Here is a 23,670-nt window from a genome sequence, read left to right as displayed (position 1 = left end):
AAAACACACTAGCAACAACAGGTTGCAAATAGAACAGGTTGCCAGAGCCGCTGTGATAGTTTGAAATAGCCCCCCGGTGCCTAGGAGAGTGTGCGCCCAAGTGGACAGTTGTTACGCGAGCAGCAGGTGTTCGTCGCGAGTGATTTATACCACTCGTGGAGAAACACTGTCAAATATCTCACTCATCTGAGAGCCGACAACGAGGGACGAAGGAATAGCGGCTTGCAATGAAACCAGTTTGAGACTGGACATCAGTGTCGGCAGCTCACTTGGACAGTGTGGGAGTTTGGTGTCAGTGCAGGCATAACCTACTTCGCCTTTTTCCTGTTGGAACGAGTGAGGTGGGGACATTTACGCAGAGTCTCATACGGAGCTTCAGCAGAGGTGTGATTGGGTGAGGATATGAATGGTGCTTTGCCTGGTTCATTCTTAAATTAATTATGTGCTACACAATTCAGAAATGTGGCCTATTATTTACCTGCCCATTTGGCACAGACGTCAATTCAACGTCTATTCCACGTTGGTTAAACCTAATTTCATTAAAATTACGTGGCAACAATGTTGATTTAGTCAGTGTGCCCGGTAGATACTACTATTTAATTGTGAGCTATGAAGAATGTATGGATTGGGTCAAGTAACTGTAAAGTTTTTATTTGATTGGGACATATTTTTTCTAACATTGTAGAATAGAACAATTCACTCTGTCCCCTAATGGAACTTGTTGCTTTAAATACTTTCTCCATGGCCTAATATTAGAACAAACTCCCTGTCATTGTGAGTAAATCAAGAAATACAGCAGAATGGCATGTACTGTAGACTGACACTTGGGTGACATTGGCGATGTGGAATTTAAGGTTACATCAGCAGTTATACAACAACAATAGAATGATACCTGTATATTAGCAATTAATTAATGTAATAGTAGCCCCTGAATAGTCCTGAAGTACAGCTATTGATTGTCATAAAAAAATTGTTTTAATCAATCCTATGCTTTCACAGATAAGTCATATTGATAGATATAGATAGAATATACAATAGATTTGTACAATCGATAGATTATCAATAAAATAGATCATACAATTAGTCAATCAGTCTAAAGTTGTTTGAATGTTTTCAAAATAGTGTCCAAAATACACTGGTCTAAATGCAGTTAAGACATGTGACAGTGGGAAGGAAAACTTCAGGTGGAAGGAAACCTTGAGCGGAGAGAGAGAGAGCTGCACTATTACAAATACAAAGATGCTATGATGTGCATTGACCTTTACCATGCAGACACAAACAGATTGGATTCACATTAAAGTCTCATTCATCAATAAATCAAGTGAGGTTGAGCCAAACAACCAACAGCTTGCTCTGTGTTTGTGTTGAGCCAAACAACCAACAGCTTGCTCTGTGTTTGTGTTGAGCCAAACAACCAACAGCTTGCTCTGCGTTTGTGTTGAGCCAAACAACCAACAGCTTGCTCTGTGTTTGTGTTGAGCCAAACAACCAACAGCTTGCTCTGTGTTTGTGTGGAGCCAAACAACCAACAGCTTGCTCTGTGTTTGTGTTGAGCCAAACAACCAACAGCTTGCTCTGTGTTTGTGTTGAGCCAAACAACCAACAGCTTGCTCTATGTTTGTGTTGAGCCAAACAACCAACAGCTTGCTCTGTGTTTGTGTGGAGCCAAACAACCAACAGCTTGCTCTGTGTTTGTGTTGAGCCAAACAACCAACAGCTTGCTCTGTGTTTGTGGTCTTTGTGTCCAGTACAAGTTGGGGATTGATCTAATGAATGAGTGAAAACCACTGGTCTTTACGTGAGCTGTTGTTGACATGTAGAACCACATTGACATGTCACTCCAGGCCAAGCCATGAGCAAAAACATCCCTAAGTCGCACATGTGACCAACCCACCTCTATGGTGACGTTGTGTATGTGTGTGTTTGGTTTTACTATCCATGTGAGGACCAGAGGTCCTCATAGCGATAGTAGCCTAAACAAAGAAAATTTAAACAAGTGGGGACATTTCGCTGTTCCCCACAAGGAAAAAGGCTATTTTAGGTTTAGGGTTAGAATTAGGGTTAGAATAAGGTTTTAGGCTTAGGAGTTAGGATTAGGTTTAGTTTTAGGGGTTTGGGGTTAAGGTTAGGTTTTGGGTTAAGGTTAGGGTTAGAGTTAGGTTAAGGGTTAGGGCTAGGTTTGAACCCCACAAGAATAGTAAAACAAATGTGTGTGTGTGAAGGGGAGTTAGGGTTTTGTGGTTAAACAAGGGTATGGGTGCAGTGTTGCCCTAAAGGTAGTACCGTATTGGTGTTTAATTCACAAGCGACTGTCTGTGTGTGTATGCACAGTGATTGTTTGCTGTTCATGGATGGAACAAACAGGACCCTGTCAGTGTTGTTGGACTGTGCACAGAGGGAGGTCACCGGGATTTTCAAAGCAGTGCAAAAAAGAAGAAGAAGGGGGGCGTGGGCATACACCCCCACTCCAAAAGTGCAGCTGCATCAGAATCCATTGGCCGACATTCCAGACCTCAACCACTACACTAGTGAACACAATGCCCACTGGACAACAAAAGGAGACCAATCTAGGACATTGAAAAACGTTGAAAACAGAAGCACGGTTTGAAGCAGTGCTATACACTGCTGCTGTTAGTTGGAATACAGTTAAATAAGATTAATTTGATAATGTAAGTTGAAGATGTGTCTGATTGAAGACTGATTGTGACAGCTAGTAGCCATAGCCACTCCCTCCCTGGGTATTGGAACTGCCGTTGGGCACACCTGCTTTACCCTTCCCTCCTCTGCCTTGTAGCCCTGACTATTTCAGACCAGGGGAACACATGAAGGAAAGGGGCTGGGTGGTGTGAGAGAGAGTCTGGTATATTTAGCATGCTCTATTTCTGCCCCTGCTGCTCTCGTAACCCCCCCTTCATACCCCTTCTCCCTGGCGCACTGCACAGGTCTCCCAAACTGTAATAAAGGTCAGACTTTAGTGTAGGTTCAGAGAGAGAGAGAGAGAGGACCACACACAAACGCACTGCACACATGGTTCAATCTAGCCCAGGCCATGTCGCTTTCAAAGGCACACTTCCAATGGCACCAATGCTTTAGGAATGCCTTGTACTGCCTAAGGTTTTACTATGAAATGCACATACGCTCTGTGAAGGTCTTACCGGAATGTAGGCCTACACCTTTCCTTAAACTTTGATCTTTCCACACATAAATCAAATACAATAATGCCATCCTTTTGGTTACTAAATTGGACTTGACAAAGAGAAGCTTTTTTGTTTTACCCACTTTCTTTGGCCCTTGTTTGTTCTTCTCCACTGGCAAACAGAAAAGGGAGAAGAGTCCAAATTGCAAAATGCCCAATTGACCAACATTGTTGTAGCCTAGCTTTGATGGGTAAATGCTTGCTTTATACCAAGAACTGAAATATAACAAAATTGGGTTTTGATGCTTAGTGCTGTGGCACACATGGTAAGCCATAGTTTTTCTTTGTTTTACAATATTTTGTCTCAAGCCTAGCTTCACAACACTAACAGATAATTGTTTGCTATGCCAATGGTTACCACAGATGTTAGGTTACTTGGGCAGTTTATCTACTGTATGGAAACCTACGCTCTGTAATGTAAATACTGCTGTTTATAGGACTATTATTATGGCAGCTTCAAACATGATATGTTCTGACCAGTGGTCAGGTGGATAAGACTGCCCTCATAAACTAAGACTGTTGATCAAATTATTGGTCCTATTCCTAAATGTGACCAAATGGTGGCCGCTGGTGTTGCTTTTCTCTGATTCTTGAATGTTTGTTTGTCAACAGTTTTCTCTCCATTGCCCTCATCTTGTCCATACCCAAGCACAACGGCGTTGACTTCAGTCTGAGTGCTGTTGATGGGTTCCAAGAGTGTGGGAGATCGTTTTGCACAAACACACAGTCTTAAAAAGTAGTTAGCATCTATTCAAAAAGGTATGAACTACATCTACTTAATTACATACAATGATATCTTTCTGTATTGTTTTTCACGTGTTACTCTGACTGTAAATATTGTGTTTTGCTTTCAAACTAGGTATGATAAATACATAGATCTTGTGATCCGCTTGTTATATGATAAAATATTACAATATGCATTTGATAATGTATTCAATACAAATTGCTCTCTATCTTGACAAATGGTCTACTGGAGTTGAGCCTAGATTGTGCCTGTGGTAGTGGTGGGGGGTTTCCCCCTACAGGCCACAGTGTGTAATGTCTCTCTCTATCTGTGTCCTGCCTGCAGCTGTAGCCCCTGTACTGAGCCTGAGCCTGGTCTGCAGCCCTCGGCCTGAGGCTGGAAGGGGATGGGGACACTGGCCCTCTGCAGCCACTACTCACAGCTGTCATGGAAACGCAGCGTCATAGTGGCATTGCTACTGTTTCACCTGTGCTGCCTGCAAGGTACTTTCTATGATCCACAGCTATTGTCTTCAAACTTCCCAATAATGTCAAGCAAATGTGATATTTCTGTTACATGCTCAATGGAAAGACATATTTTTGCTCCTACTATTGTCAAGTTGTGATATATGAACTGGAGCTTCCACCTCTCTCCCTCCTCCCTCAGTATGGGCATCCTGTCGCATCTTGAGGTGCAACTCTGACTTTGTAGCTGTCACCCTGGACCTTGGGGGCAGCGGAGGGGGCGGAGGAGGAGGCAGCAGAGAGGGGGGAAATGCGGGCTACTGCAGCGCCCTCCGCTCCTACGCCATGTGTACCCGCCGCATGGCCCGTGCCTGCCGGGGCGACCTGGCCTACCATTCGGCCGTGCAGGGCATCGAGGATCTCCTCATCCAGCACAGCTGCCCCAGGACAGGCCCCACCGCTCAGCCCCGGCCCCTGCCACAGGCCCCCATCTCTGGGGACGCCTGCATCTACGAGAAGGGCTACCTCCAGCGCGAGGGCCGGACCCCTGACTATCTCCACTGTGGGGTATTCGGGGATCCCCATGTTCGCACCTTCCGTGATGAGTTCCAGACGTGCGCTGTACAAGGGGCCTGGCCACTGATAGATAATGAGTATCTATACGTACAGGCAACTAGCGCCCCCATGAGAGGAGGGGCATATGCCACGGCTCTCACCACGGTAGGCCTCATTTCTAAAATTATATACAGTAAATTATAATTTATAAAAGATATATATTTTTAATTATACAACTTACGTTCCGTTCTTAAAGGCCCAGTGCAGTCAAAAATGTGATTTTCCACCCTGAGGTTTGAATAATACTGTAAAATTGTGGAAATTATGATAAGGCCCTTTTAGTGTAAGAGCCGTTTGAAAAGGCCATCTGAAATTTCTGCCTGTTCAGTGGGATGGAGTTTTGGCATGCCCGGTGACATCACCAAGCAGTAAATTAGTTAATACAGCAATAAGAAAGAGAGTTCTAAACCTCTCTGCCAATAACAGCTAGTTTTCAGTTTTTCCCTCCCCACTCTTGCTTGAGAAATAGTTTTTTTGCCAAGAAACTATCATTTTTGGGGGAACAATTTTTATTGAATATAATCACAGTAAGTACTTAATTATTACCCAGAAACTATTTATTATTGAGATAAAAACGACTGTATTGGACCTTTAAAATATAACTATGTACAATGCATGACAGGTCTTTATACAGTCGTGGCCAAAAGTTTTGAGAATGACACAAATATCAATTTTCACAAAGTCTGCTGCCTCAGTTTGTATGATGGCAATTTGCATATACTCCAGAATGTTATGAAGAGTGATCAGATGAATGAATTCAATTCTTTGCCATGCAAATGAACTGAATCCCCCTCAAAAAATTCCACTGGATTTCAGCCCTGCCACAAAAGGATCAGGAGACATCATGTCAGTGATTCTCTCGTTAACACAGGTGTGAGTGTTGACGAGGACAAGGCTGGAGATCACTCTGTTATGCTGATTGAGTTCGAATAACAGACTGGAAGCTTCAAAAGGAGGGTGGTGCTTGTAATCATTGTTCTTCCTCTGTCAATCATGGTTACCTGCAAGGAAACACGTGCCGTCATCATTGCTTTGCACAAAAAGGGCTTCACAGGCAAGGATATTGCTGCCAGTAAGATTGCACCTAAATCAACCATTTATCGGATCATCAATAACTTCAAGGAGAGCGGTTCAATTGTTGTGAAGAAGGCTTCAGGGCGCCCAAGAAAGTCCAGCAAGTGCCAGGACCGTCTCCTAAAGTTGATTCAGCTGCGGGATCGGGCCACCACCAGTACAGAGCTTGCTCAGGAATGGCAGCAGGCAGGTGTGAGTGCATCTGCACGCACAGTGAAACGAAGACTTTTGGAGGATGGCCTGGTGTCAAGAAGGGCAGCAGAAAAGCCACTTCTCTCCAGGAAAAACATCGACAGACTGATATTCTGCAAAAGGTACAGGGATTGGACTGCTGAGGACTCGGGTAAAGTCATTTTCTCTGATGAATCCCCTTTCCGATTGTTTGGGGCATCCGGAAAAAAGCTTGTCTGGAGAAGACAGGGTAAGCGCTACCATCAGTCCTGTGTCATGCCAACAGTAAAGCATCCTGAGACCATTCATGTGTGGGGTTGCTTCTCAGCCAAGGGAGTGGGCTCACTTACAATTTTGCATAAGAACACAGCCATGAATAAAGAATGGTACCAACACATCCTCCGAGAGCAACTTCTCCCAACCATCCAGGAACCGTTTGGTGACGAACAATGACTTTTCCAGCATGATGGAGCACTTTGCCATAAGGCAAAAGTGATAGCTAAGTGGCTCGGGGAACAAACCATTGATATTTTGGGTCCATGGCCAGGAAACTCCCCAGACCTTAATCCCATTGAGAACTTGTGGTCAATCCTCAAGAGGCGGGTGGACAAACAAAACCCCACAAATTCTGACAAACTCCAAGCCTTGATTATGCAAGAATGGGCTGCCATCAGTCAGGATGTGGCCCAGAAGTTAATTGACAGCATGCCAGGGCGGATTGCAGAGATCTTGAAAAAGAAGGGTCAACACTGCAAATATTGACTCTTTATATCAACTTCATGTAATTGTCAATAAAAGCCTTGGACACTTATGAAATGCTTGTAATTATACTTCAGTATTCCATAGTAACATCTGACAAAAATATCTAAAGACACTGAAGCAGCAAATCTTGTGGAAATTAATCATGTGTCATTCTCAAAACTTTTGGCCACGACTGTACATAAATAAAGTTGCATACGTACGTCTAGCTCATTGGAAGGATATGTGTAACAACAGGGGTGTCTCTCCACCAGATTACCATCATCTTTAAGAACTGGCGCCAGTGTATCGAGCAGCAGATCTACCAGGCAGAGCTGGACAACGTTCCCGCAGCCTTCGTGGACGGCTCAGTGACCAGCGGGGAGAGGCAGGGCCAGCACAGCCTGAGCGTCCACTCTGATCTGCCTGGGCACCAGGCTGAGATCCGTGCCGCCCACATCGGCACCACCCTGGTGGTGCGTCAGAGTGGGCGGTCCCTGGGACTGTCAGTACGTTCGCCACGCGCCATTGCTGAATCATTCACCCCCGAGCAGGACCTGCAGCTGTGTGTGTATGGCTGCCCACCTTCACAGCGCCTAGAGACGCTACCCAGCCCCTCTTCTTCCTCTTCCCTCTCTTCCTCCTCTTCCTCCAGCCAGCCCTCTGCTGCAGCCCATGCCCACTGTGCAGCCCTCCTCCCTGCCAGGGACATCTACTACCAGGCCTGCCTGTTTGACCTGCTGGCCACAGGGGACCTCAACTCCAGCACGGCGGCCGTGGCGGCACTGGAAGACGCCCGGGGAATGATCTCTGACCCCAATAAGGTGCATCTGATACTGGTGGGCAAGGCCGATAGGAGTAGCCCATGTCTGCCTCTGATCCTGGCTGTGGCTGTCCTATCAGAGCGTCTGGTGGCTCTGTGGACGGGGAAGTGTTTATGAACTAGTGACTGGTAGGAGCTGTGGGCATAGCATTAGCCACACTGACTCTGACCGAGCAGATGCTCTTTCTTCATACTTGATGGCCTTGTTTCATAAACAACAGGCATCCCATTTGACTGGTTGGAACCCTGTGGCATTGTGACTGGTTACAGAGGTCAATGTTTCAATTATTAATTTTCTTCCAGCAGGAGAAGCCGATGTTGATAGGAATAAATACAGGTGAGTGCTCTCAGTGAGGATAGAAGTGAACTCTTGAAGCCTGACACTAGTTGTGTTGATTCTAATCCCTTAACTATGCTGAGCCAAATGTATTAAGACAAGATATATTATCCGTCTCAGCACAGAGGATGGCATGCTGCGGCCTATTGCGTAATTCCACAAATCCAGACAGTAAATGGCATCTTCAACTCTTTTTTTGTATCACCTTCTGTTATTTTCCATTTATTTTATCATGGAGGGAAGTTAGTGGTTTGTTTATAGTAAATATAATACTACAGTGGTTTCATCCTTTGTAAAGAAACTCATTTATCACTAATTTATTACGTCATCTTAGTGTGTCTACATTTGGTATGCAGTGAGTTGTAATAACGTCTCGATTCATTTCATAAGGGACTGTTTTTGAATGTACGTTTGGTTCATATGTCAGTATTTGTAAGACAATGTTTACAATGTATTGTTCATCCTGTTCATATTTTTACCTAGTTGCCAAAGTAAAAAAGATATCTTCCCAAAGTTACTCATACCATCTTTCTAAAGCAATAGAGATCATGCAAGGAGTAAATGACAAGAATATATTGTTTTCCAAATTATGGAAAATATCTCAAATTGCCTTCTATGTAATAATGTGATGTCTGACAAGGATAAAACATATTTATACCTACAGATTCTAATATATTTCCCTTTGTGAGTTTTATTAAATTTTATAGTTTTTTTCCCAAAGACCCAAAAATGGTCTGTATAATGTCCTGAGTGTGTATTTTTGATGAGCAACCCTAACTGGGGTTTTGTGTACTTTGAAATGTCCAATACAACTGCAGTATTCCTCTGGAGGGGCTACTGAGGTAGCATTTAGGTGAGTTGAGTTCTCCTTCGCTGTGACTGGCAGCTCTCTTCTGCCCTCTGATGTCAGATGTCTTCTCTGGTGTACTGCCCAGCATTCCTGTTGTTGCTTCTGTGATAGCTGGAATGAGTCCATTCTTGACCCACCTTAGCTTCGTCGATGGAATAGGTCAATGTAGAAAGTGATAGTTGGGAGGGGCAGTGGGGGTTGATCAAAAGGGGGGGGGGGAGGGCCTCCCAGGTGGCGCAGTGGTCTAAGGCACTGCATCGCAGTGCTAGCTGTGCCACCAGAGACTCTGGGTTCGAGCCTAGGCTCTGTCGCAGCCGGCCGCGACCGGGAGGTCCGTGGGGCGACGCACAATTGGCCTAGCGTCATCCGGGTTAGGCCGGTAGGGATATCCTTGTCTCATCGCGCACTAGTGACTCCTGTGGCGGGCCGGGCGCAGTGCAGGCTGACCAGGTCGCTAGGTGTACGGTGTTTCCTCCGACACATTGGTGCGGCTGGCTTCCGGGTTGGATGCCCACTGTGTTAAGAAGCAGTGCGGCTTGGTTGGGTTGTGTTTCGGAGGACGCATGGCTCTCGACCTTCGTCTCACCCGAGTCCGTACGGGAGTTTTAGCGATGAGACAAGACAGTAACTACTAACAATTGGATACCATGAAATTGGGGAGAGAAAACAAATAAAAAAATTGTATTGTTTTTTATTGATTGTATTGGTTATGATGTGATTCAATAAAAACAATTGTTCACAATAAAAACACAGTGATAAGAGACAGCGAGTATTTTTCTACCCAAGCCTTTTTTCACTTTAGTGGATAAGCTTATATCTTTTTGGGGGGAGCGGTGGGAGTCCAAGAATACGTAAAGCATTCCTCCAGAGAGATAGAACACACTAAACAATATTATAAAATGTAGACTTGGCAATTAAGGACACTTTATTTCAATAATCTTTCAGTATTCTTCAGTACAAAAAAAAAAAAAAAAATCAAATTTGTGACAAAAATCCTTCATATTTACATACTGTGAATTACTAGAAGTGGAGTAAATTGAAATTAAGTTTGAACCTTACTCCCTAATGGCTCTATTCAATCAGATCCACTTCAGCAAACATCTGCATAGTGGTTGTTTTGGCGGTGTAACTGCGCTAGAGCTGCCAAATCCACAAGCGGCTCCTGGTTTATCCATAAAGCGGACATTACCATTGGCTGCACAGCGTCGCATTAAGAGAAATCCCATGTAGCCTTGTTTACAAATTTGAACACGAGAATGTGAGATGAAATCTTCACCTCGATTAGGCTGAAAGAAAGCCTCATAGTTGAATGATTTTCAATTAGAGCGTCATGATTTCTATATAGCCTACACTTTCTCGTTCTGAACTTCTAACGCCAGTGGGAAGGTGTGGCTTCATGACAGTGATCAAGAGCAGCTGCTCACCAATTTGACTGCTCTAATGCAGTTACACCTCCGACACTGCCAAAACATCAGCTATTTTTCTACCCAAGCCTTTTTTCACTTTAGTGGATAAGCTTATATCTTTTGGGGGGGAGCGGTGGGAGTCCAAGAATACATAAAGCATTCCTCCAGAGAGGTAGAACACACTAGCCCTTCCTAACGTTATGTATTATTACTGGGCAGCGAATATACAAAATATTGTTTACTGGCGTCGCACCCCAGAAACTGACTGGTGTCAAACAGAAGTCAACTCCTATTTCTCTAACTCTTTGTCAGCTTTAGTCACCTCCAATCTTACTCTTTCAGCTTTGCGCTATACATCCAATCCAATTGTTGTCAATACTCTTAAAATTTGGCCTTAATTCCGTCAACACTTTAAATTCTGTGATTTCTCTATTCAAAACCCTATATATAATAATCACCTCTTCCTTCCAGTCAATCTAGATTCAGCTTGAAGTCTGTGGCAGAGGAATGGCCTTACTAAGTTTAGTGACCTTTATATAGATGGCACCTTTGCCAATTTTGATGACCTCGCTATCAAATGTAATTACCCCATTCAAGAGTATTTAGGTATTTCCACATGTATTTATTTTTTTGATAATCATGTCCCTTGATAACCCGTCACTTAATAAAATTCGATCTGAGCGGGAAAAGGAACTTGGTTGAGAGACCTCGGACGAAGTCTAGAATAGTGCCTTACTTAGGGTAAATGGAAGCTCCTCTTGTGCCCGGCTCAGCCTTATACAGTTTAAGGTACTTCAGTGTATCCATTTCAGTAAAGCCAGACTCTCCAAATTCTACCCAAATATTGATGGTACATGTCACAGGTGTAAAAGTTCCTTGGTGCATTTGACTCACATATTCTGGTCTTGTCCCCGTGTGGCAGACTACTGGTCCACTATATTTAAAACCCTTTCTGAAGCATTGGATATTGAGTTGCAGCCTAGTGCAGAAATGGCCATTTTTGGAGTACCAAACAACAATCCTTCCCTGACCAATAGACAGCTAGATGCCATTGCCTTTGCCTCCCTGTTGGCATGCAGAAGGATTCTATTGGATTGGATTCTATTGGATCTATCAATCCTCCCTCAGCCTCTCTTTGGCCCAACTCATTTTCCTAAAATTAGACAAAATTAAGTAGACCATTCAAGGCTCAACCAACTCATTTTATTTCAGCTGGGACCTGATGATATCCTATTAGTACTATTGTCCCCACCCCCAGCCCTTGAGGTTACTGCTACATAGACCTAAAGGATCACCTTCCTCCAGATTAGTGCTCTTGGCCTCCCCGCCAGCCCTTGAGGTTACTGCTATATTGGCCTAGAAGATCACCTAATCACCTGACATTGTTAGGCTATTACATTTTTGCTTTGTATTGAAGTAATATTATGTTGTATACTTTAGTGTTGTGTTTTCTGATATGTAACTCAATGACTTTCCCTTTCTTTTTAAATGTGTTTGGAATCATTCTGGGGGTGTCGGCTAGTTGTGGGGTGTTGGCTAGCGCCGATTAACAATGGGTCTGATTGAATCTAGGCCTAAACCTCTCACATTGTATAATGCTAATGTTAATGCAATTCCTTTTGTATTTAGCCCAGTCCCACGTTCTTTTTTTTAAACAGTTGGACCCGTTATAAACACTGCTCTCTTTCAACACTTACAGTGCCTTCGGAAAGTATTCAGACCCCTTGACTATTTCCACATTTTGTTATGTTACAGCCTTATTCTTAAATTGATTAAATAGTTTTCCCCCCTCATCAATCTACACACAATACTCCATAATAACAAAGCAAAAACAGATTTTTAGTCATTTTTGCTCATTTCTTTTTAAAGAAAACCGGAAATATCACATTTACATAAGTATTCAGACCCTTTACTCAGTACTTTGCTGAAGCACCTTTGGCAGATTCGAGGGAAAAAACAGAGCAAAGTACAGAGAGATCCTTGATGAAAAGCGCTCTGAAACAGGTTAGGACCCCAGACTGAGTTAAGGGTCTGAATACATATGTAAATGTAATAGTTAAGTTTTTTATTTTTAGGAAATGTGCAAACATTTCTAAAAACCTGTTCTTGCTTTTTCATTATGGGGTATTGTGTGTAGATTGATGAGGGAAAATAACGATTTAATGAATTTTAGGATAAGGCTGTAATATTACAAAATGTGGAAAAAGTTAAGGGTTCTGAATACTTTCTGGAGGCACATACACTAATATACCAACAAAAACACTCACATACACAATAGTATACTAACTAAACAATATACACAAACAATTTGAACATCAAGTTCTAATAAAATAATACCAGTGTAAACAAGCTTCAGTATCACACAGAATGTCCCAATATTGCACATACACCATCCATAGATATATACAGCCCCCTGTGTTTGTGTGTGTGTGTGCATGCGTGTGTATTCATGTGTGTGTGCATGTGTGTGATTGATCAATGATGGAATGTATTTAACAGTGAAAGCAGGCGGACACAAAGTCACTGACATCAGATGGTAACTTCATTTGAAGTAAGCCAGGCTGGTTAACTCCAACTGAATTATCCAACCATACAGATCCCCAAGTAGTCTAACCCACAGAGGCAAGCGGTGCATAGAAACATATTCAACTACAAGCAGGGTTAGAACCAGAGTCCATTCTACTTGTCTTGAGGCCTCAAACATCCAAGTCATTGTGTTTGCTTAAATAGTGTTAATGTATGTAGTTCCGTCTGTGTGCATTGTTCCCAGTCTCTCTGGTGCTATTTGAATACCAGTCTTAATGGCACTTCAGCCTTTGGTTTGTGAGTTTGCAGTCCACTCACTGATGTCAGATCAGCTTTAAAAGGGGTAAATAACCTTTGATCTGTGAGTTTGCAGTCTGCCTGCAGATCTCATTTCAGTTGAATTTCACTCAAGAGGTGGAACTCATCCCAAACAGCCTCCTCGAATCAGGAACTGGTCTCCATGGCACCAGTGGGTGTTCTTAGGCGTCTGCTAATTGGTCAGAGGTCAGCTGCTCACGGTCTGACACGTCATCCGCTGGCGGCCGTGCCCGGTCAAAAAACCCACACTGAGGAAAAGAGGGTTAAGTTATACTAAAGTCATTGTGTGTGTGTACTGTATTTGTGTGTGTGTGTGTGTACCTTCCACATAGCCAGTGTTAGCATGGCCAGGACCAGCAGTCCCAGTAGGATAGCTAGGATGATGACCCACAGAGGAACAGCAAACGCCACATCAGGAGTCCCCCACAGTACCAGTGTACCCATCTATAACACACACACACACACACACACACACACACACACACACACACACACACACACACACACACACACACACACACACACACACACACACACACACACACACACACACACACACACACACACACACACACACACACACACACACACACACACACACACACACACACACAATCACAGTTAGTTGCAGGCTGGATGGGGTTCAGGGTAAGGGTTATTGTAGGTACTAGTTAGGGTGGATGTCACATCTTACTGGTGGTGTGTTGGGGTAAGGAGGAGGTCTGGAGGCTATAGGGCAGAGTAGAGGTAAGGGTTAGTGTTAGGGGTATCTTATTGAAGTGGTGTGTTGGGGTAAGCAGAAGGGCTGGAGGCGGTAGGGCAGGGTACACTCTTAGAATTAGTGGTGACTAAGAACCCTGGAGTTCCTTGAGGAACCATTGGTAATCAATGGTTCACACTTGCACCTATGGTTAGGTTCTTGGAGCATGCGCAGACCAGCTGGCTGGTGTGTTTACGGACATATTCAATCAATCTTTATCCCAGTGTGCTGTCCTCACATGTTCCTGTTCCCAAGAAAGCTAAGGTAACTGAGCTAAATGACTATCGCCCCGTAGCACTCACTTCCATCATCATGAAGTGCTTTGAGAGACTAATCAAGGACCATATCACCTCCACCCTACCTGACACCCTAGACTCACTCCAATTTGCTTACCGCCCAAATAGGTCCACAGACGATGCAATCGCAATCACACTGCCCTAACCCATCTGGACAAGAGGAATACCTATGTAAGAATGCTGTTCATCGACTACAGCTCAGCATTTCAACACCATAGTCCCCTCCAAACTCGTCATTAAGCTCGAGACCCTGGGTCTCAACCCCACCCTGTGCAACTGGGTCCTGGACTTCCTGACGGGCCACCCCCAGGTGGTGAGGGTAGGAAACAACATCTCCACCCCGCTGATCCTCAACACTGGGCCCCCACAAGAGTGCGTTCTCAGCCCTCTCCTGTACTCCCTGTTCACCCATGACTGCGTGGCCATGCACGCCTCCAACTCAATCATCAAGTTTGCAGAAGACACGACAGTGGTAGGCTTGATTACCAACAACGACGAGACGGCCTATAGGGAGGAGGTGAGGGCCCTTTGAGTGTGAGGTTATTTTCCTGACACCACACTCCATGTCAACAAAACAAAGGAGATGATCGTGGACTTCAGGAAACAGCAGAGGGAGCAGCCCCCTATCCACATCGACAGGACAGTAGTGGACAAGGTGGAAAGTTTTAAGTTCCTCGGCGTACACATCAAGGTACACCCACACAGGCAGCGTGGTGAAGAAGGCGCAGCAGTGCTTCTTCAACCTCTGGAGTCTGAAGAAATTCGGCTTGTCACCAAAAACACTCAAACTTTTACAGATGCACAATCGAGAGCATCCTGTCAGGCTGTATAACCGCCTGGTACGGCAACTGCTCCGCCTACAACCGTAAGGCTCGTCAGAGGGTAGTGAGATCTGCACAACGCATTACTGGGGGCAAACTACCTGCCCTCCAGGACACCTACACCACCCGATGTCACAGGAAGGCCAAAAAGATCATCAAGGACAACAACCACCCGAGCCACTGCCTGTTCACCCCGCTATCATCCAGAAGGCGAGGTCAGTACAGGTGCATCAAAGCTGGGACCGAGAGACTGAAAAACAGCTTCTATCTCAAGGCCATCAGACTGTTAAACAGCCATCACTAACATTGAGTGGCTGCTGCCAACATACTGACTTATCTCTAGCCACTTTAATAATTAAAAATTGGATGTAATAAATGTATCACTAGCCACTTTAAACAATGCCACTTTATATAATGTTTACAAACCCTACATTACTCATCTCATATGTATATACTGTACTCTATACCATCTACTGCATCTGCCTATGCCGCACGGCCATCGCTCATCCACATATCTTTATGTACATATTCTTATTCATTCCTTTACACTTGTGTGTATAAGGTAGTTGTGAAATTGTTAGTTTACTTGTTCGATATCACTGCATGGTCGGAACTAGAAGCACAAGCATTTCGCTACACTCGCATTAACATCTGCTAACCATGTGTATGTGACCAATAACATTTGATTGGATTTGGAGGAACCTTTAATGTTTCAATGTAGCAAAATCCTTGACTGGAGGCATGGCTTAGTAGGGGCGTGGCTTTCAGATAGATCTTTTTAGGGGGTAAATGTCATTCCTGTTCATCTGTTATTTTAAAAAATATATATTTTATTTGTGCATTTTCCAATTCAGAACATTCAAAACAAAAGTGAAAAGATATTAGACAGCAATGTGACAAAGTGACAGTAACAGACGAGCGTAATTTAAAAAAAAAAAGAATTAGAATTATATATACAAACATAAAATAAATAAGTCATAATAAAGAGTCAAATAAAAATAATAATAATAGAGACATTGGATCATATACATACCTGCCGTAAGCTACATACTGTACATTACATGTGAATAATTATATAAAAGGGTTATATAGAGATTCAATCAATGTGATGTGAGATTCTCCATTTAGTCAATAAAAGGTTGCCAAATTCTGTAAAATGTCTCTAACTTATTCCTCAAGCAGTAAGTGATTTTCTCCAGTCGGATATAACTTTTAACTTCCGATAGCCACATTGCAACTGGCAGGGAGGAATCCGATTTCCATTTCAAGGCAATACATTTCTTGGCAATCGCTAGCAATATTTCTGTCAGCTTTATAGTATGGCTTTGCCTAAGATTGGAGTTAGTAAAGTTACCCAGTAGACAGACCTCCGGGTCTAAAGGGAAGGCAATCCCGTGAATTGAGGATATGGTATCGCATACCCCCTGCCAGAAACCGTGTAGTTTGAACACTGCCAAGTGGAATGGAGGAATGTTCCTTCATCTGAGCCACATCTTAAACATAGGGAGGAGATATCAGGGTTGAACTTGTGCAGTCTAGATGGGGTGATATAGAGCTGATGGAGGAAAATAAACTGGATCAGTCTGTATCTGGAGTATGTATGTAACACCATCCCTGCATAGGTCACTCCATAGACCCTCATCAAGATCAATACCCAGATCTTTTTCCCATCTAAGTCGGGGTTTATCTAGCTCAGGCAGTGTTAGTCCTGACATAAGAGCATCGTAATCACGGGAAATGGTCTTGAATAGTGGTTGGTCTGCGTGGCAGAGTTGTTCAACAGGTGACATCTTAGGTAGGTTCCATTGTCCCTTGAGAGTCACCCTAATAAAGTTTCGTAGTTGTAGGTAGCTAAAGAAGTCCCTGTTAGGCAAGTGGTATTTCTGTTTCTGCTGATCAAAAGACATAAGAACTCCTTCCTCATAACAATGTTCCAGAAGAGTGATCCCCTTATCAGACCATGGTCTAAAGTTACTATTCTGGAAAAACATAGGGATCAATCTATTGTTCCATAAAGGGGTTTTAGGGGAAAGAAATCCCTCTCGTCTGAACAGCTCATGCAGTTTGCACCATGCCAGGACAGAATGTATGATTAAAGGGTTGTCTGTGATGGTTTTTACAGATTTTCTGTCCCATTTGTAAAACAATTCTGCCCCAGTGTCATCATTTGCCTCAAACTTTTCAATGTTCAACCATGAGGGAGAGGGACCATTTGTCACGGCCGTCGAAAGAACTGGACCAAAGCGCAGCGTGGTGAGCGTACATTATACACCAACAAAACAAGAAACAAACTAAAACGACCGTGAAGCTTAAGGGCTATAGTGCCACAAACAAAGAAAACTACCCACACTGAAAGGAGGGGAAAAGTATGATTCCCAATCAGAGACAACGATAGACAGCTGTCCCTGATTGAGAACCATACCCGGACAAAACATAGAATGCCCACCCCAAATCACACCCTGACCAAACCAACTAGAGACATAAAAAGGCTCTCTAAGGTCAGGGCGTGACACCATTGTCAAACCTCTGAGCCAGAAACCTAGACTGTGCAGCCTAGTAGTACATTCTAAAATTGAGGAGGTTTAAGCCCCCTTGACCGTAATCAAGAGTCAGTTTATCCAGGCCAACCCTAGAGGTTTTGCCGTGACAGATATACCGTCTGGTCAGCATGTCGAGAGAGGAAAAGAATGCTGCGGGCACAGGGATAGGGAGAGATTGAAACAAATATAGAAATCTGGGGAGGACATTCATTTTAATTACATTGATTCTACCCAGTAGAGTGAGGCAAGTCCATCCATTTACAAAGGTCACCCTCCACCTTTTGCAACAAGCTGGCCGGATTGAGTTTATAGAGGTTGTTCAGGTTACCATCCACCATTATGCCCAAATATGTGAAGCCCATAGGCGACCATCTAAAAGGAAACTTGTGCTTGATGGTATGATGGTCAAAGACAGACAACGGTAAGATTTCGCTTTTATCTAAATTGACCTTATATCCAGAGAAAGAACTATAACACTGTAGTAGGATCTGCAAGTGAGAGAGGGAGTGTTCTGGGTTTGTTAGAAATAAGATAAGGTCGTCCGCAAAGAGTGATAATTTATGGGTATGGGGGCCCACCTCAAAGCCATGTATGTCAGGGCAAGTTCTAATAGCCTCAGCCAAAGGTTCGATGGCGAGGGCAAAAAGGTGGGGGCTAATTGGGCAACCTTGTCCATTCCCCCTATAGAGAGGGAAAGAGGAGGAGGTAATCCCATTGGTAGCAATCCTAGTTTAGTTGATTTGTAGAGTGATTTTATCAAATTTACAAACACAGTACCTAAACCAAACTTTTCCAAGACGCGAAAGAGGTATTGCCATTCAACCCTATCAAAGGCCTTTTCAGCATCGAGGGAGACTGTGACACTAGATATTTTGTTTTTGTTAGCAAGATGAATTATATTAAAGAACCTTCTGAGATTATTGGAGGACAATCTATTAATTATGAAGCCAGTCTGATCTGGGTTGGCCAACAGGGGAAGACATGACTCCAGTCTCTTAGATAGCGTCTTGGTGACCAGTTTACAATCCGTGTTAAAGAGAGAGGAGGCGCACTTTAGCGGGATTTTCCCTTTCTTGTGGATTACAGTAATCACTGTTTGAGAGAAAGACTCTGGAAAGCAGTTGTCCTCCCCAGCTTTTTTAAGTACCTCCATAAGGTAGGGGACCAACAGCTCCCTAAATTCTTTATAGAACTCTGGAGGGAAGCCATCCTCCCCAGGAGATTTATTAGAAGGTAAGGCGCTCTCTGTCTTCCTCTGACATCTGTTCTATTGTCATCATATGTTAAGGTTGAACACTGACAGTTGTGTAGCTTCAATGGGGCTTACAGAGGTGTATGAGCTCCTCAAGAGCCTATGCAAATCCCAAAGTTGGAATAGTTACCACTTTATAACTATATGAATAAAATGAATTACATTTTATTTTTCGTGTCAAATCGGCTACCCATCCCTTATGGGATTAATTGACACATAAACAATCATTACAATAATTCATTATGGTATTTAAATTATAATTCTTCTTCCGGTGTTCCCTACATTGCACATCGCATAAAGTGGTGTTTTGCGGGTACTATTTAATGAAGCTGCCAGTTGAGGACTTGTGAGGCATCTGTTTCTCAAACTAGACACTCTAATGTACTTGTCCTCTTGCTCAGTTGTGCATCGGGGCCTCCCACTCCTCTTTCTATTATGGTTAGAGTCAGTTTGCGCTGTTCTGTGAAGGGAGTAGTACACAGCGTTGTACGAGATCTTTAATTTCTTCTCACATGGAATAGCCTTAATTTCTCAGAACAAGAATAGACTGACGAGTTTCAGAAGAAAGGTCTTTGTTTCTGGCCATTTTGAGCCTGTAATCGAACCCACAAGTGCTGATGCTCCAGATACTCAACTAGTCTAAAGAAGGACAGTTTTATTGCTTCTTTAATCAGTACAACAGTTTTCAGCTGTGCTAAAATAATTGCAAACGGGTTTTCTAATGATCAATTAGCCTTTTAAAATGATAAACTTGGATTAGCTAACACAACGTGCCATTGGAACACAGGAGTGACGGTTGCTGATAATGGGCCTCTGAACGCCTATGTAGATATTCCATAAAAAAATCTGCCGTTTCCGGCTACAATAGTAATTTACAACATTAACTATGTCTACTGTATTTCGGATCAATTTGATGTTATTTTAAATGGACAAAAAAATGTGCTTCTCTTTCAAAAACAAGGACATTTCTAAGTGACCCCGAACTTTTGAAAGGTATTGTATGTATATGTAATCAGTAATGTTAATATCATTATTATTTTATTAGAATATGTAATATGCAGTGTACAAACTTAACATGATGAGCAGGAATGACATTTACTCATAATGGGTGGCCAAATAAGCCATGCCTCCAATCTTCTGATAGGCTCGCAGCCTCAATATATTATTGAAAAGGTTCAAAATTGAACCCCTCCCATCACAAAAAGGTTCCGGTTTCAACCTTTAAACAGGGGTTTCTCAAAGAGCAGTGGTGTAAAGTACTTAAGTACTTTTTGAACTGGAAAAGTTCCCTGTGTGGCAATTTTTGGAATCTCAGAAGGTTCTTCCAGGTTCCTTTTCTTCTAAGAGTGTAGAGGTATGAGTTAGTGTTCGGGGTATCTTACTGAAGTGGTGTGTTGGGGTAAGGAGGAGGGTTGGAGGCGGTAGGGCAGGGCCGTCACTCTGAAGGACACGGTAGAGTTGAGGAGGTATGGGTCGTTACGTCTCTGCAAGGTGAATAGATGTTATAGATACTTGATTTCTTAATACTAATAATAACATTAATACATACAATAATACTAATAGTCCCAGTAGTACATACGTCTGGGTTTATGTTTGTGTGCTTGTGCTCACCTGGAGGAAGGTGTGAGCCCAGAGTCGGGAGCGGATCTTGACTACAGCGCTCTGACCACGGTCCAACCGCCCGACCACACACAGAACTCTTAGACAAATGATGTTACTGCAGTTCTACAGAGAGGGAGAGAGAGAGTTCATATACATTCCAAAACTGCTGCTGTATACCAAACAAGCTGACACTGAAAGTAAGTACCAGGGTCTTGCTGCTGTAGGGCTGGGCAGCGTTGGTGGCTCGTCTGTAGCGGTGAGGAGAGCTACTGTTTCTCAGAAAGCCTAACAATTCTGGAGTGTCCTGGACAGAGGATGTCTGAGAGAGAGAGAGACAGAAAGAGAGGAGAAAATGAAGTCGCATTATTACAAGCCACTTTTAAGACCAACCAATCATCTAAACATAAAACACCACAGATACACACTTACAGTACCTTGCTAAAGTATTCATACCCATGTAACTTCTGTTATTTTTTTAAGCCAATTTTACTCCTAAACTAATGAAGTCCATTTGAATCCCACTTTCTAACACAATAAAATGTGAAGAAATCCAATGGGTATGAACACTTTTGCAAGGCATACATAGGCCTACACATTGTAGATGACACACTGTTTAGTAGCCTGATCAGCAGCCTTGTAGTCAGTTCTCTACCTCGAGGAAAAAGAAGAGACCAAACAACACAGGGCTCAGGGTTACTCTGGTTCTCTTGATGTTTGATCAGATGTCCTTGGTGCTACTTTTACATCCACCACATGTTGACTTCTCACGGAGTGGGCTAGTTCCTGTTGACGCGTTTCTATAAAGATTCCCCATTCTGCTTTTTCCCCTCTTATTTTTGCTGGTACTGAGACTCATAGACATTATATTACTATTGAACTAAGGCATAATTCAAAATGAGGGGTGTTGCAGCTATGCTGGTGCTGAGGTTCTGTCTGTCTGGGGCCTGGGCTGAGGGAGAGAGTAAAGGAGGGATGGATCAGATTGACCAGAACATTCTATTCACTACCATAGATGCTGTCTGGGATGAGCTGAATCACCTGAGACTCATGCTGAACAACACACAGAAACGAGTAGAGAAGTTGGAGAATAAAAACACAGGTACTGTAATAATGCACATATAGACATAGAAAGAAAGAAAGAACAAAGGTAGCCTGACGTAATAATACAGGTAATGAAACCGATCACACTGCGAAAGTAGGTAGTGCTTGCTTAACTCTCATTCTGTATTGATTGGTAAGTTTGGACATTTATGTTGGTGCCATTTCAGTCCTGGGGGACAGGGTGGTCAAGCTGAAGACAGAACACATATAATCATCATTAGATGTCATTTCTTAAATGGATTTAGATAATAATTCACCAAATAGAAAAGTCACCTGCTGATATGGATCATACACAGGCTACAGTATATCTTTATCATTAAAGCTCAAGCAGCAGAACTGACAGACCTAGACAACAGACTGAGTGCCAATGTGATACTGACGTTCCATTTACAGATCTAGAATGAAGGGGATAACAAAATGCTAATTTTACAAAATACGATTTAGTTAATTAGCTTAATCGAAAATGTACAGTTGTGGATTTTGCTGGACATTTTATGATAATGTACAAAACAAATTCCCTTGTGATTTCAGCCCAGAGTTACCGCAAAGGAATTGCTTAGCACAGGGGTTCCCATCTTTATTTAAAGGTATACTTTATAAGAACTACTGTGCCTCAGATGAGCATAGCTAATTTTAGGGAGAAATAAATAAAGCATTGTTTTAGCTGCATCTCAGCTACATATTTTCATGCTATTTCAGCCCTGGAGGCCAGAGTGACCGACAGTGAGAGCCAGGTGGTGGAACTGAAGAAAGAGAATGCAGGTAATAAGGAGACTACTATGAATAAACATGCTGTAGCACATTTTTTAGCATATGAGATATAAGATTCTGTAAGTGAAGTAGTGAACTTGTAATTTAAAAAAACTCTGGTCACATTGCTGGTCTCCTCACTCTCTTCCAATTCACCAGTGGATACAGTTACTACTGACAAGTTATAGGGCGAGAATTATCAACAGCGAAAATGAATGGTGCTATAGAAGTGCCTTCAGAAAGTATTCATAGCCCTCGACTTATCCACATTTTGTTGTGTTAAAGCCTAATTCAAAATGGATAAAAAAATATATCAAAAAAATCTCACCCATCTACACACAATACCCCATAATGACAGACATTTTAGCAAATTTATTGAAAAAGAAATTCAGAAATATCTCATTTACATAAATATGCACACCCCTGAGTCGATACTTTGTAGAAGCACCTTAGTCAGCGATTACAGCTGTGAATGTTTTTGGGAAAGTCTCTAAGAGCTTTGCACACCTGGATTGTACAATATTTGCACATTATACTTTTTTTATTCATCAAGCTCTGTCAAGTTGATTGTTGATCATTGCTAGACAGACATTTTCAAGTCTTAAATCGGTTTGAACGTCTATAGCAAGTCAAAACTGTAACTAGACATTCAATGTCGTCTTGGTAAGCAACTCCAGTGTAGATTTGGCCTTGTGTTTTAGATTATTGTTCTACTGAAAGGTGAATTCATCTCCCAGTGTCTGTTGGAAAGTAGACGGAAGCAGGTTTTCCTCTAGGACTTAGCCTGTGCTTATAGCTGTATTCCGTTTATTTTATTAACAAACAAAAAAAACTCCCCAGTCCTTGCCGATGACAAGTATACCCATAACATGACCCATATCATGATGCTTGAAAATATGAAGAGTGGTACTCAGTGATGTGTTGTGATGGATTTCCCCCAAATATAACGATTTGTATTCAGGACAAAAAGTTCATTTCTTTGCCAATTATTTTGCAATATTATTTAAGTGCCTTGTTGCAAAAAAGATGCAAGTTTTGTTATATTTTTATTCTGCACAGGCTTCCTTCTTTTCACTCTGTCAATTAGTTTAGTATTGTGGAGTAACTACAATGTTGTTGATCCATCTTCAGTTCTCCTATCACAGCCATTAAACTCTGTAACTGTTTTAAAATCACCATTGGCCTCATGGCCTTTTTTATATATTTTTTTATTTAACTAGGCAAGTCAGTTCAGAACAAATTCTTATTTATAATGACAGCCTACACCGGCCAACCCCGGACGACGTTGGGCCAATTGTGTGCCGCC

At 42.7% G+C, this 23,670-nt stretch overlaps 2 protein-coding genes across 4 annotated transcripts in view; one reads left to right on the top strand and one right to left on the bottom strand.

Moving 5' to 3' along the window:
- The first annotated feature begins 87 nt into the window (after positions 1-87).
- On the top strand, positions 88-9,753 carry LOC129857600 (hemojuvelin-like). Of its 3 annotated transcripts, none has more exons than XM_055926032.1 (5): positions 88-384; positions 3,809-3,955; positions 4,266-4,423; positions 4,587-5,104; positions 7,258-9,753. In XM_055926032.1, the coding sequence occupies exons 3-5, from the start codon at positions 4,327-4,329 to the stop codon at positions 7,921-7,923; spliced, it is 1,281 nt and encodes a 426-aa protein (XP_055782007.1). In that variant the 5' UTR covers positions 88-384; positions 3,809-3,955; positions 4,266-4,326; the 3' UTR covers positions 7,924-9,753. The 3 variants fall into 3 exon arrangements, with proteins under 3 accessions (XP_055782007.1, XP_055782006.1, XP_055782005.1); XM_055926031.1 differs by having other exon boundaries at positions 88-394; XM_055926030.1 differs by lacking the exon at positions 88-384 and adding an exon at positions 3,039-3,462.
- LOC129857599 (integrin alpha-8-like) overlaps positions 9,664-23,670 on the bottom strand; it is a 62,112-nt gene continuing 48,105 nt past the window's right edge. Inside the window, exons 26-30 of the mRNA XM_055926029.1 lie at positions 20,719-20,832; positions 20,523-20,636; positions 20,294-20,395; positions 13,564-13,686; positions 9,664-13,490 (exon numbers count right to left, since the gene is read on the bottom strand). Of these exons, the coding sequence (XP_055782004.1) occupies positions 13,404-13,490; positions 13,564-13,686; positions 20,294-20,395; positions 20,523-20,636; positions 20,719-20,832 (540 nt within the window). The 3' untranslated portion in view covers positions 9,664-13,403. The remainder of the gene's footprint in view (positions 13,491-13,563; positions 13,687-20,293; positions 20,396-20,522; positions 20,637-20,718; positions 20,833-23,670) is intronic.

This window comes from Salvelinus fontinalis, chromosome 6, assembly GCF_029448725.1.
Source record: "Salvelinus fontinalis isolate EN_2023a chromosome 6, ASM2944872v1, whole genome shotgun sequence".
Taxonomy (NCBI): Eukaryota; Metazoa; Chordata; class Actinopteri; order Salmoniformes; family Salmonidae; genus Salvelinus; species Salvelinus fontinalis.
The sequence above is the reverse complement of the archived record's forward strand: the minus strand, read 5'-3'. Positions and strand labels throughout refer to the sequence as shown.

What these genes read in the sequence shown, in the direction of transcription:
- LOC129857600 (XM_055926032.1), top strand. Translation starts at nt 4,327, where the DNA reads ATGGGGACACTGGCCCTCTGCAGCCACTACTCACAGCTGTCATGGAAA. An exon ending in TCACCTGTGCTGCCTGCAAG is followed by an intron (nt 4,424 to 4,586) that starts GTACTTTCTATG and finishes CTCCTCCCTCAG; the next exon opens with TATGGGCATCCTGTCGCATC. An exon ending in ATGCCACGGCTCTCACCACG is followed by an intron (nt 5,105 to 7,257) that starts GTAGGCCTCATT and finishes TCTCTCCACCAG; the next exon opens with ATTACCATCATCTTTAAGAA.